At 52.7% G+C, this 11,395-nt stretch overlaps 1 protein-coding gene across 1 annotated transcript; it reads right to left on the bottom strand.

The window, feature by feature from the left end:
• Nucleotides 1-653: 653 nt before the first annotated feature.
• On the bottom strand, nucleotides 654-7,681 carry C1QB (complement C1q B chain). The gene is made up of 3 exons (XM_040229549.1): nucleotides 7,500-7,681; nucleotides 2,737-2,928; nucleotides 654-1,520 (listed from the first exon to the last, which is right to left on the bottom strand). Exons 2-3 carry the CDS (start codon nucleotides 2,903-2,905, stop codon nucleotides 946-948), a joined length of 744 nt encoding a protein of 247 aa, XP_040085483.1. The 5' UTR covers nucleotides 2,906-2,928; nucleotides 7,500-7,681; the 3' UTR covers nucleotides 654-945.
• Nucleotides 7,682-11,395: the final 3,714 nt, after the last annotated feature.

Here is an 11,395-nt window from a genome sequence, read left to right as displayed (position 1 = left end):
CGTTACATGCAGAAAGCCCCTTTAGGGGCCTAGATGTCTTGTCTTGAAAGAGCTCTCAGGTCATCAGTGGACAGATCTGCCTCCCAGCTCATCTGTGGGGTTGAGAGCAATCCCTTCACCCCTGCAAATCCTCAGTTTTCTCCTCTGTGAATTGGGCATGATTTAGCCTGTCTTCAAGGATGAGTGTGGGGATTAATCAGAGAAGGAAGACAGGGTCTAGTCCAGTATTTGGAGCACATTGGTGTTCCCTCCCCATCTCCCATTGTGTGGCTGGCACAGAGCTGGACACAAAGCCTGGCCCTCCAGTCACCACCAATTAGATAGAGTTTCTGCTCTCAGAAAGGGAAGTTTGGACTTCCCTGATAGCTCAGTTGGTAAAGAATCTGCCTGCAATGCCAGAGACCCTGGTTCGATCCCTGGGTCGGGAAGATCCGCTGGAGAATGGATAGGCTACCCACTCCAGTTTCCGTTGTGGCTCAGCTGGTAAAGAATCTGCCTGCAATGCGGGAGACCTGGGTTTGATCCCTGGTTGGGAAGATCCCCTGGAGAAGGGAAAGGCTACCCACTCCAGTATTCTGGCCTGGAGAACTCCATGGACTGTATGGTCCATGGGGTCGCAAAGAGTCGGCCACGACTGAGCAACTACCACTCACTCTGCTTTCAGAGGCCATTTATTATCCAATCGTTCAGAGTCATTTCAGAGGTCATTTATTGTTCCATCATTCAACCAGCATTCAAGCAACATTTCCAAGCACCTACTATGTACTACTTGTGGGGACACAGAGTTGAATTAGACCACTGTCCCTTGGGCTGGGAAACTTTATTAACTCATCCATTCAGCAACGCCCGTGGAGCCCTACTCTGCGCTTTGGCCGGGATATGGGGGTGGTGTTGGGGAGAAAGAGAGCTTGGCTGGTGGGGGCGGGAGTGAATCGGCCCCACAGGTCACACCTCTGCGTCAGGGAAGAGCAGGAACCCAGAGAAGATGCTGTTGGCGCCTTCGATGCCCACCAGGGCATTCTTTTCGGTGGCCTGCAGGAAAACGGTCTCATCCTTCTCTAGCTTGAGCACGATGCTGCCCGTGGTGACCTGGAAGGTGTTCTGGACGTAGTCGCAGAAGGTGACCACTTTCTGGGGCTCCGCCTGGCCCCGCATGAAGTCCACGCACAGCTGCCCTCGGGAGCTGGCATGGTAGGTGAAGAAGTAGAGCCCGGGCACCTTGCACGTGAACTTGCTGCTCCGAGCCTGGTAGTTATCGTTGGCGTTGGTGATCACGTGGTCGAAGCGGATGGGCTGGCCAGGTCTCAGATGGTGGTTGATGGTGCGTGAGGCCGAAAAAGCAATTTTCTGCGTGGCCCTGTAGTCTCCCGATTCACCCTTGGGGCCGCGGGCTCCGGGAGGCCCGGGGACACCCTTGGGCCCAATGGGGCCCTTGGGGCCAACTTTTCCTGGCATCCCAGGAAACCCTGGGTCCCCCTTCTCGCCATTCTCGTTGAGGTGGCTAACTTGCCCTGGAAGCCCTGGAAAAGCAGAGATGAGATAAATGAGGGGGCCAGAGATGAACGGGGACTGGAAAGAGCTGGGCTGGGAGGCAGGGAGCCTGACTGGGTAGCCTCAGACAGGCCCCTGCTTCCCTCTGGGCCTCTGCATCCCATCTGTGAACACGAGGATGGGCAGGCCTGTGAGCCTCCTTCCAGAAAGCCCAGCTTTCCACATCTGGGATGTGCTTGGTGATAATGGGGGCCGAGGGCCGTCGGGGTGGGGAGTGGTGTCTTGCTGAACCTGGAAGTGGGCATTTGAACCTTTCTCACTCCACCACTCCAAACCCCTCCTTGGTTTGGCACAAGATATAAAGCCTTCTCTTCCAGGAGAGTGGCAGAGTCTGGTTACTGTGAATGCAGGCTCGGGGGCCAAGCAGGTGAGTTTCTCACATCACCTCTGCCATTCTTAGTCGTGTTCCCTTGACTGACTCACATTGCCCAAGGCTCAGCTTCCTCATCTGGAAAATGGGGACAATGTATTTTGCGGGCTCGTGAGGATTTGCTGAAATTGTGTGATGAGAGTAGCTGGCTGTGGTTAAATGGATGTGTGAATTACATACATCTCACGGGGGGTTTGAGGGGCAGGCAGCTTCATTAAACCCATTGACAACTCTGCAAAGGAGCACCATCCTCATTTTACAGGTGAGGAAAGAGCAGTGCAGAGGGCTGAAGCCGCCTACCCTGGAGGCACCCAGGACTCTGCAGCCGCCGCGGATTTAGTGGTAAGACAGCCACGGTTTGGCCTCAGCCGCAACATTGACTGGGCCTCCCCAGTGGCTCAGACAGTAAAAAAAAAAACCTGCCTGCAATGCGGGAGACCAGGGTTCAGTCCCTGGGTGGGGAAGATCGCCTGGAGAAGGAAATGGTGACCCACTCCGGTATTCTTGCCTGGAAAATTCCACGGACAGGCTATAGTCCATAGGATTGCGAAGAGTCGGGACATGACTGAGAGACTAACACTTTACTTTCAACATTTACTGGGCTCCCCTGGGCAAGTCAGTAGCCTTTCTGGACATCAGTTTTCCCACCTGTAAAGTGGGAATCAGAATCCCTTCCTTGCAAGGTTACTGTGAACGGCTCAGCAAGCTGATGGCTTTGCAAGTGTTTTGTGCTCTCTAAGGAGGGCCGCTGACTTGGGAGGCGGGCGATGGGGCCTTGGGGAGTGACTCTCGTGCGTTCCCAGTGTCCACAGTACCTTTCTCTCCCTTCGTCCCTGGAGTCCCAGGCTTGCCATCGGGGCCTGGTTTCCCGGGAATGCCTGGGATGCCAGGGATGGACGGCCCGATGCAGTTGCTCTGGGCCCAGGAGACACGGAGCAGATTCAGGAGCAACAGCACCAACACGCTGCCCCGAGGGGTCTTCATCGCGGCCCTGTCTCAGCTGCTCCCTGTTGGGGGACAAGACGATGTGATTGGTCTTGGCCATTCATTCCTTCACTTGTTCCTGTTCCCCGAGTGTCTCATCCACCGGACCCTGTTCTGGGTGCTGGGGATACCGTGATGAACAAGACAGATATGGTCCCTGCCTTCATGGAGCTGATGGTCTGGGGGACTAGACACAGGTCAACATGCAAGTCAATGGAACTGGTCATACGCTGCGGGGAGCGCCCTGGCTGAAATGAAATGAAAGGGAGCCCCGAGGGCTGGTTTTGCGAGGGGCGTTCTCCTGCCAGAAGAGTTTTCTAGACAAGGGAGGCATCTCTGAGAAGTGATGTTTAGGCTGAGACCCAAAGGATCAGACAGGTCTGGGGCAAGAATGTTCCAGGAGGAAAAGACAGAAGGCAAAGGCCCAGAGGCCGCACAGTGTCTGGAGTGTGGAGAACTGGCAGGGAGGTCAGGGTCTTGATTGCTGTAGTTTGAGATTTTGGTCCAAGGGTTCTCAGTCATTAAAGCTTCTGAATTTGGGCAGCTTGTGCTTCTTCCACAGTTATATCCTCAGAGCACCCCTGCACGGAAGAACCAATGTTTCTATACTGAAGAGGAAACTGAGGTTCAGAGAGGTCAAGTCACTTGCTCAGGGTCACACAGGAAGGACTGCAGCCAGGACTTGAACCCAGGCCTGTGTGGCGCTGAAGCCAGTGACCTTGCCAGCACAGCAGGCCACCTCTTCTGGTAGAATATTCTCAGGTCCCTCCAAAGGCTCTGGGCCCTGGTGAGAATCCTGGGGAATGAGACAGAAACCCTGGGGCATCTTGAGCTTGTCAGCACGGCCAATGCCCATGGCATCACTTCTCAGGACAGAAGGGACCTTAAAACTCATCTCATCCAACCCTTAGCTTCTTCCTTTTTAAAAATTGAGTTGATATCCTCATAACACAAATTTAACCTTTTAAAGTGAGCATTTCAGTGGTGTTTAGCACATTCACAGCATTGTATAACCCTCTCCTCTGTCTATTTCCAAAGTATTTCCATCAATTCAATAACCCTCAAATAACATTTGGTATTCACTAGTCAGTTCCCTCCAAATCCCCCTCCCCGCTTCAGTCCCTGGCAACCCACTCCTCTGCTTTCTGACTCTATGGATTTACCTATTCTGGGTATTTCATAGAAGTAGAATCGTATATGCTATGTAGCTTTTTGTGTCTGACATTTCATTTAGCATAAAGTTTCTGAGGTTCATCTACATTGTAGCATGGATCAGTATCTCATTCCTTCTTAACAGGTGAATAATATTCCATTGTATGGACATATTACATCTTGTTAATCCATTTATTATTGATGGGCATTTGGGAAGTTTCCACCTTTTGCTTATTGTGAGTAGCACTGCCGTGAGCATTCACATACAAGGATTTGTCTGAATACTTAGTTCTAATTCTTGGGTATATACTTAGTGGACTTACTAGGTCTTGTGGTAATCCTGTGTTTAACTTCTTGAGGAACCCTCAGCTTACTGTTAAGTCTCCTCAACAACATCTCTGCCCAGGCTTCTTCCCATTCAGCGCTTGTACCATCTCAGTGATGGGAAGCTCATTACCTTCTGAGGCAGCTCATTCCACCTTTGCCCATATCCAATTTCTCCCCATCTTTCAAGGCTCCTGTCAAAACCTTTCTCTTCCAGGAAGCCTTCCCTCATTACCCCTCAGCCCACAAAACCTGGGCACTCTCCTGCTCTTAGATAGGCGAGCAGAGTGGTCCCAGCCCATCTCCCAGCATAACCATGGGGACCCAGGCAAGGCCATGGCTGGGAAAGAGTCACGGGGTTTGGGGGCTCTAGTTCAGACCCATAGCTGCTGTTGTCTGATCCTCACAGCACTCTGGAGAAGTGGGTTGGGATTATTTTCCCATCTTGCAGATGAGGACACTGAGATGCAAACATTAGGAAACAACCCTTCCTAAATCGTCCAGTGAGTTGGTTAATGACAGGGCTGTGGTCAGGCTGTGGTCTCCTTTGCCTTACAGTGCCTGTACCAACACAGAATTTGGCACCTGGAGGCCTTCCTGAGACCAGAAAAACCTGCTGATTTGGGCTTGTGTGCTCAGAAAATCAGCCCTAGCCCCCTTGGTCTGGTCCTGATCAGTTCATGGCTCAGACTCCTGAGTGAGGCTGGAAGCTGTGCTGGGTACCAGGCAAAGAGGGACTGCAAAGATGGATGTGACCAGGGCCACGAGTGACCAGCTTGGGCTGTCATGCTCCTGAGAGAGGCTGACTTTCTATTTATCTTGCCAGAGGTTTTACAGACGACAGTTTGACAACCTTAATAATCAATGCATTGGGCACTTAGCAGGTGCCAGGCTCTGTGCCAAATGCTTTACAGGTCGTTCTTTCATTTAATTTGCTCCTTACAGCAGCCCCCTGAGAAAGCACCCCTGCTTTTTCATTTCACAGATGAAGAAACTGGGCAGTGGAGAGACTGGGAACCTTGATCAAGGTCACACAGCCATACGCGGCTGGGGATTCAAACCCACTTCCACTGGGTTTAAACCCCGTGGGGTGTTTCATTAAGAGGCCTCTCTGCATGCACGCTCAGTTGCTTAGTCCTGTCTGACTCTTTGCGACCCCGTGGACTGTAGCCCACCAGGCTCCTCTGTCCACGGGATTCTCCAGGCAGGAATACTGGAGTGGGCTGCCATGCCCTCCTCCAGGAGATCCTCCCGACCCAGGGATCGAACCCGCATTTCCTGTGGCTCTTGCATTGTAGGCAGATTCTTTACTGCTCAGCCACTGAGAAAGCCCAGAGGCCTCTCTACCTGGGGGTTAAAACACAGGCTTTGGAGCCAAACGGCCTGATACAAGGAGCTACAGCACGGCCTGTGCTCAGTGCTTGCTGGAGGCGGGGCCGGTGCTCCGTGATGGCTGATATTATCATTATTATTATTGCTGCTGTTGTTGGGGGTGTCACCAAAGGTGAGAGGCCTGGAGGGTCACAAGGAGAGGAACACTGCCCCCAAGAGGGTCCAAACCAGGCTTCTGCTCCTTCTTAGCTATGGGTCTTAGGCAAGTGGCTTCTCTCTGGACACAGTTTCTCCTTCTGTAAAATGGGGATAATCCTGACCTCTGCCTAATCTCTGCTGAGCTTTCTCATCAGACTGCAAGGAAATAAGAGAAGGCAGGTGTCAGAGAAATTGCTGGGTGGGCGGAGGGGGTCCTGGGTCCTGATTTCACCTCTGCCTCTGACATACCCTGAACCAGGCAGCGTGCTAAGCAGTGACTGATGGGGTTGGTGGGAGGACAGATGAGTTAGGGCTCACAATAGCCTGGTGTATTAGAGATGCTTAATTAATATTAGCTATTTTAAAATTATCACCATCATCTGGGAATCCCCAAGTTTCAGGACACCGCAGAAGATGCTTGGGAAACTAAAGAAAGAATTTGGTCCCTTTGGGAGGCTGGGCTCAGGGAGGGGGTCTGTCAGGTACAGGCCGCACAGGAGTGGGGGCAGCTCTGGTTGGCTGCTAGAGTGATGGGGTAGGGATAGCTGTTGATGATGAGACTCAGGTCTCTTAGGGAAGCTGGAGGTGGGGTGGGGAAGTGGGGTGATCTGGGTTCTGGCCTGTTTCAGGGGCCACTGAATCTTAGACTTGGGCCAAGACTTAACCCTCAGCAGATCTGACCACCCTCTGCCTTCAGCATCCATCACCACCATCAGCCTCACTCCCCACATCTTTCCTGGCATCATCCATCTTCCTCCAGCTCCAACATCCCCTTTCCCCCTGACTTGGAGTCAGGCCAGTTTGACCTTGAACTCCCCTTCTGCTGCTACCTTGCTGCATGACTTCAGGAAAGTACCTTAACCTCCCTGAGCCTTTGGCAAAGTTTATTTCCACCTGACAAGGCTGCCAGAGGATTACATGAGATGGAGCCTAGAAGGAACTCGGTCTCTAGCACAGTGCCTGACCGACCACACACCCTCCTGCACAAGCAGAGTTGAGCTGTGTCAGCGCTAACTAATAACTCATTGCAACTCCACCTGCCATCATCCCACCTCCTCCTTGAAAGAGGCTAGCGGAGATTTCTCACCAGACTGCGAGGAAATAGGAGAAGGCAGGTGTCAGAGAAAGGCTGGGTGGGCAGAGGGGATTCTGGGTTCTGGTTTCACCTCTGCCTCTGACATACCCTGAGCCAGGCAGTGTACTAAGCAGAGGCTGAGCTGATCTCCTTTAGGGCTCACAGCACCCCTGAAAAGTTCTGTTATCCCCCGAGAGGATCCAGGGTGAGAGAGGTTACGTCACTTGGCCCAGATTGCCAGCTCCTGAGAGGCAGAAGCGGGGCTCAGCTCCAGTCTCGGTGTTTACTCTGATGCCTCCCCATTGCCCGGGGCCCCAGGTAGCAGCAGACTCTCGAGCTGACCTCCCAGAGGAATTGATTCCTGAGGTCTGGGATGGGGTGCAGGAACCCTCAGAGTCCAACCCTCCAAGTGGCTCAGAGACAGAGGATGTGGGGCCCTATGCTCAGGAAGCACCACCCTCCGGCATACTGGTCCTGCCAGCCGGTCCCCCTATTGCTAAGCCCCGTCCTCACCTGGGAGCCTGTGTCCTCTGAGGCTGCTGGGCTGGGCAGAGTGGGACCGGGTGCCGGGAGCCTCCTGCTGTCCGTCCAAAGCGGAAGTCCCATTCCCCAGAGATGAGAGGGGCCTCTCCCTGACGGCACTCTCTGCGGGCCCGGCAGGCCAGCCTCCTTCCCTGTTGACCCCACTCTCACACTTTCTGCTGTCATCAGGCAGTTTCAGGTCCCATTTCTGCAATCGGGAGGGGTTTACTGTAAATAGGATGGGTGGGTGGGTGCCCAGTTTGGTTTCGCCAGCTCAGCAGCTGCTGAGGGGAGTAGGGTGTTCCAGGGGAATGTCCACAGCGGTTGGGGGGAGCACCTGCCAAGGCCCCTGACCTCATGAACTTCTGCAGGAACTGCGGTGTTCCTCCATGAAATGGAGATGTGGCCGGCCTGCTGCCCGAGGGCTGCGTTTGCAGTCAGAAACCCTGATTCAGATTCTGGCTCTGCCACTTAGCAGCTAAACATCTGTTGCTGTTTAGTTGCTTCAGTCCTGTCTGACTCTTTGCAACCCCATGGACTGTAGCCCGCCAGGCTCCTCTGTTCATGCGATTCTCCAGGCAAGAACACTGGAGTGAGTTGCCATTTCCTTCTTCAGGAGATCTTCCCGACCCAGGGGTTGAACCCGCATCTTGCAGGAGGATTTTAGTGGCTGTATTTACAGAATTAGGATTCCAAAGAAAACGAGTTTTTTGTGTTGTTGTTTAGTTGCTGTCGTGTCTGACTCTTTGTGACCCTGTGGACTGTAGCCCACCAGGATCCTCTGTCCATGGAATTTCCAAGGCAAGACCCAAGGATCCAACCTGCATCTCCAGCGAACCCTTGGGAGCCCCAGTTTCCTCTGCTGTGCGATGGGACCAGAATTGCCCTTGCTTTCCAGGTTGCACAGGGCACTGTGGAGCTCAGACAGGACAGTGGAGGAGAAAGAGGAGGGTCAGCTGTAAAGTGCAGTGCACATGTTAATTGTTAGTATTAAGCTGTGTCCCAAGCCCCCCCTTTCTGGGCTCATCTCTTCTGCTTTGCTTCTCTTCTACAGCCCTGCTCTTTTTCTGTTCTCAGAAAGTAATCTAGTAATGAAAAGTGAATTTTAAACGTGGTCATTATTTATTTATATCCCTCCCTCTTCTTCCAGTGGACCTGATCCTGTTGCTTGTTGATCCTGGCATCATAGGATTCCAGGAGAGCAGGACTTGGAGGTCACCCCACCCATTGCTATTCATGTTATATATGAGGAAACTGAGGCCCAGAGGGGAGAAAGTTATCATTCAACAAATATTTATCATGAGCCTCTACGTACTCTGGAGACAGAGCCACAAGCAAATCAGCCCTGGGTCCGGCCCCCAGGGAATGTCTCTTCTACCAGGGGCCACTGGTATTAAACATCAGTTCAGTTCAGTTCAGTCACTCGGTCATGTCCGACTCTTTGTGATCCCATGGACTGCAGCATGGCAGGCCTCCCTGTCCATTACCAACTCCTGGAGTTTATTCAAACTCATGTCCATTGAGTTGGTGATGCCATCCAACCATCTCATCCTCTGTCATCCCCTTCTGCTCCCACCTTCAATCTTTCCCAGCATCAGTCTTTTCAAATGAGTCAGCTCTTTGCATCAGGTGGCCAAAGTGTTGGAGTTTCAGCTTCAGCATCAGTCCTTCCAATGAATATTCAGGACTGATTTCCTTTAGGATGAACTGATTGGATCTCCTTGCAGTCCAAGGGACTCTCCAACTTTTTGCAACCCCATGGCCTAAAGAGTCCATGGAATTCTCCAGGCCAGAATACTGGAGTGGGTAGCCTTTCCTTTCTGCAGGGGATCTTCCCAACCCAGGAATCAAACCCAGGTCTCCTGCATTGCAGGTGGATTCTTTACCAGCTGAGTCACAAGAGAAGCCCAAGAATACTGGAGTGGGTAGCTTATTCTTTCTCCAGTGGATCTTCCCAACCCAGGAATCGAACTGGGATCTCTTGCATTGCAGGCGGATTCTTTACCAACTGAGCTATCAGGGAAGCCCCGGTATTAAACGTTAAGGGGCACAGTGGTTTCATTGCTCCTGTGAAGAATGTCACAAGAAGTGGCTACTGGAGCCTGTGCCTCATCCTCGTGGCGGATCAGGACTCAGAGCCAGGCATCCCTGGTGCTGAGATGCAAGCCCTCTCACTGAGGCTGCATCCAAGGTAACATGAGGCCCCTCTCAGGGATGCTTGCCTAGCAAGTCCCAGGAGCTGCCATAGGTCGGGAGGGCTCTCTTGACATCGGTGCTTGGAGGTAGAAAATCATTTCGCTTGTGGATGCTGCTTGATGGAAATGAAGTGTTTGCTGTAGTGGGTGAGAGACCCATTTGATAAAACCCAAGGGCCTCTGGGCCCAACCAAATATAGACCCTCCAGTAATTTGGTGGCTGGTGACAATGGGAAAAGTGAACTTGAACTTGAGGTAGACACAGAAGGAGCCTAGAATAGGAAGCAGCACGGTTTGGGGCCAGGAGGGTTGGAATCGGCCCCCTGCAAGTTTGAATCCCTTTCTAGCTATGTGGCCTCAGGCAGCTTCCACACATATGAACCAAGGACCTGGGCACCTACCTCCTGGAGTGGCTGTGGGGGGCCAGTGAGGTAGCCCTGCATGTCCAAGGCTTAGCTGAGCACCCAGCCTTTGGTAGGCACCAATGCAAAGTTGAGAGTAGTTTCATTTCTCTGAAGAGAAGACAGAAATCTTGGAGCCTGTATGCACAGGAGCCATGCATGGATTAGAAGTCAGGAGCTAGGGAGACACTTGGCCCCTGAGGGAGAGCCAGCTGGTCTCATGTATGCGTACGTGCTAAGTTGCTTCGATTGTGTCAGACTCTTTGCGACCCCATGGACTGCAGCTTGCCAGGCTCCTCTGTCCACGGGGATTCTCCAGGCAAGAATACTGGAGTGGGTTGCCATGCCCTCCTCCAGGGGATCTTCCAAACCCAAGGTTGAACCCAGGTCTCCCGCATTGCAGACAGATTCTTCACTGTCTAAGCCACCAGGGAAGCCCAAGAATACTGGAGTGAGTTGCCTCGCCCTCCTCCAGGGGATCGTTCTGGGCCAGGGATGGAACGTGCGTCTCATGCCTCCTGCATTGGCAGGCAGACTCTTTACCACCAGTGCCACCTGGGAAGCGCAGCTGGTCTTTGACCTCGGGCCTTCCCTGATGGTGCAGTGGTTAAGAACCTGCCTTCCGATGCAGGGGATGTGGGTTCAGCCTCTGCTCTGGGAACTAAGGTCCCATGTGCTGCCGGGTAACTAAGCCCACGCGTCAGAGCTACGGAAGCCCACTGCCCTGGAGCCCAAGAGAAGCCGCTGCAATGAGAAGCCCACTTAACTGCAACTAGAGAGCAGCCCCACTCGCTGCAACTAGAGAAACTGCACACAGCAAAGAAGACCTGGCACAGCCAATAAATAAATAAATCTTTAAACAAAAATCACTGACTTTCCTCTCTGGTAGAGAGGGACTGATGGAAAAGAAGCCTAAGAGCCCTCCACACCCCGTGGTCTTAAAAGAGGCCCCCTGCTCCCTGGGATGCCTCATTCCAGCTCCTCTCCCACCCTTGCCTGTGCCCTTGGAAGCCCTCACCAGCTCCCCTAAGCCCAGCAGACAAGCTGGCGTTTTTCAAAGGCCGGTCCCTCCTGACAAACAGAGAGCAACAAGGAAACAATTATGGAAAATAGAAATGGCACCAAAATGGGTCACTTCCAAAGTACAGGTCTCTGATCTGACACCGTGGCCTACATGAACAGTGTATTGATTTTTTAAACAAAAGAGAAACGAGAAGAAAGATGTATCACTTGAGGCACTGCCGGGCAGACCGCTGAGGGGTTGCTGGAGGCGCACTGTGAGTGGACTGGC

The sequence above is a fragment of the Oryx dammah genome, unplaced genomic scaffold (assembly GCF_014754425.2).
Source record: "Oryx dammah isolate SB20612 unplaced genomic scaffold, SCBI_Odam_1.1 HiC_scaffold_27, whole genome shotgun sequence".
Lineage (NCBI taxonomy): Eukaryota > Metazoa > Chordata > Mammalia > Artiodactyla > Bovidae > Oryx > Oryx dammah.
Note: the sequence above shows the minus strand (reverse complement) of the source record. Positions and strands in the feature narration are given on the sequence as shown.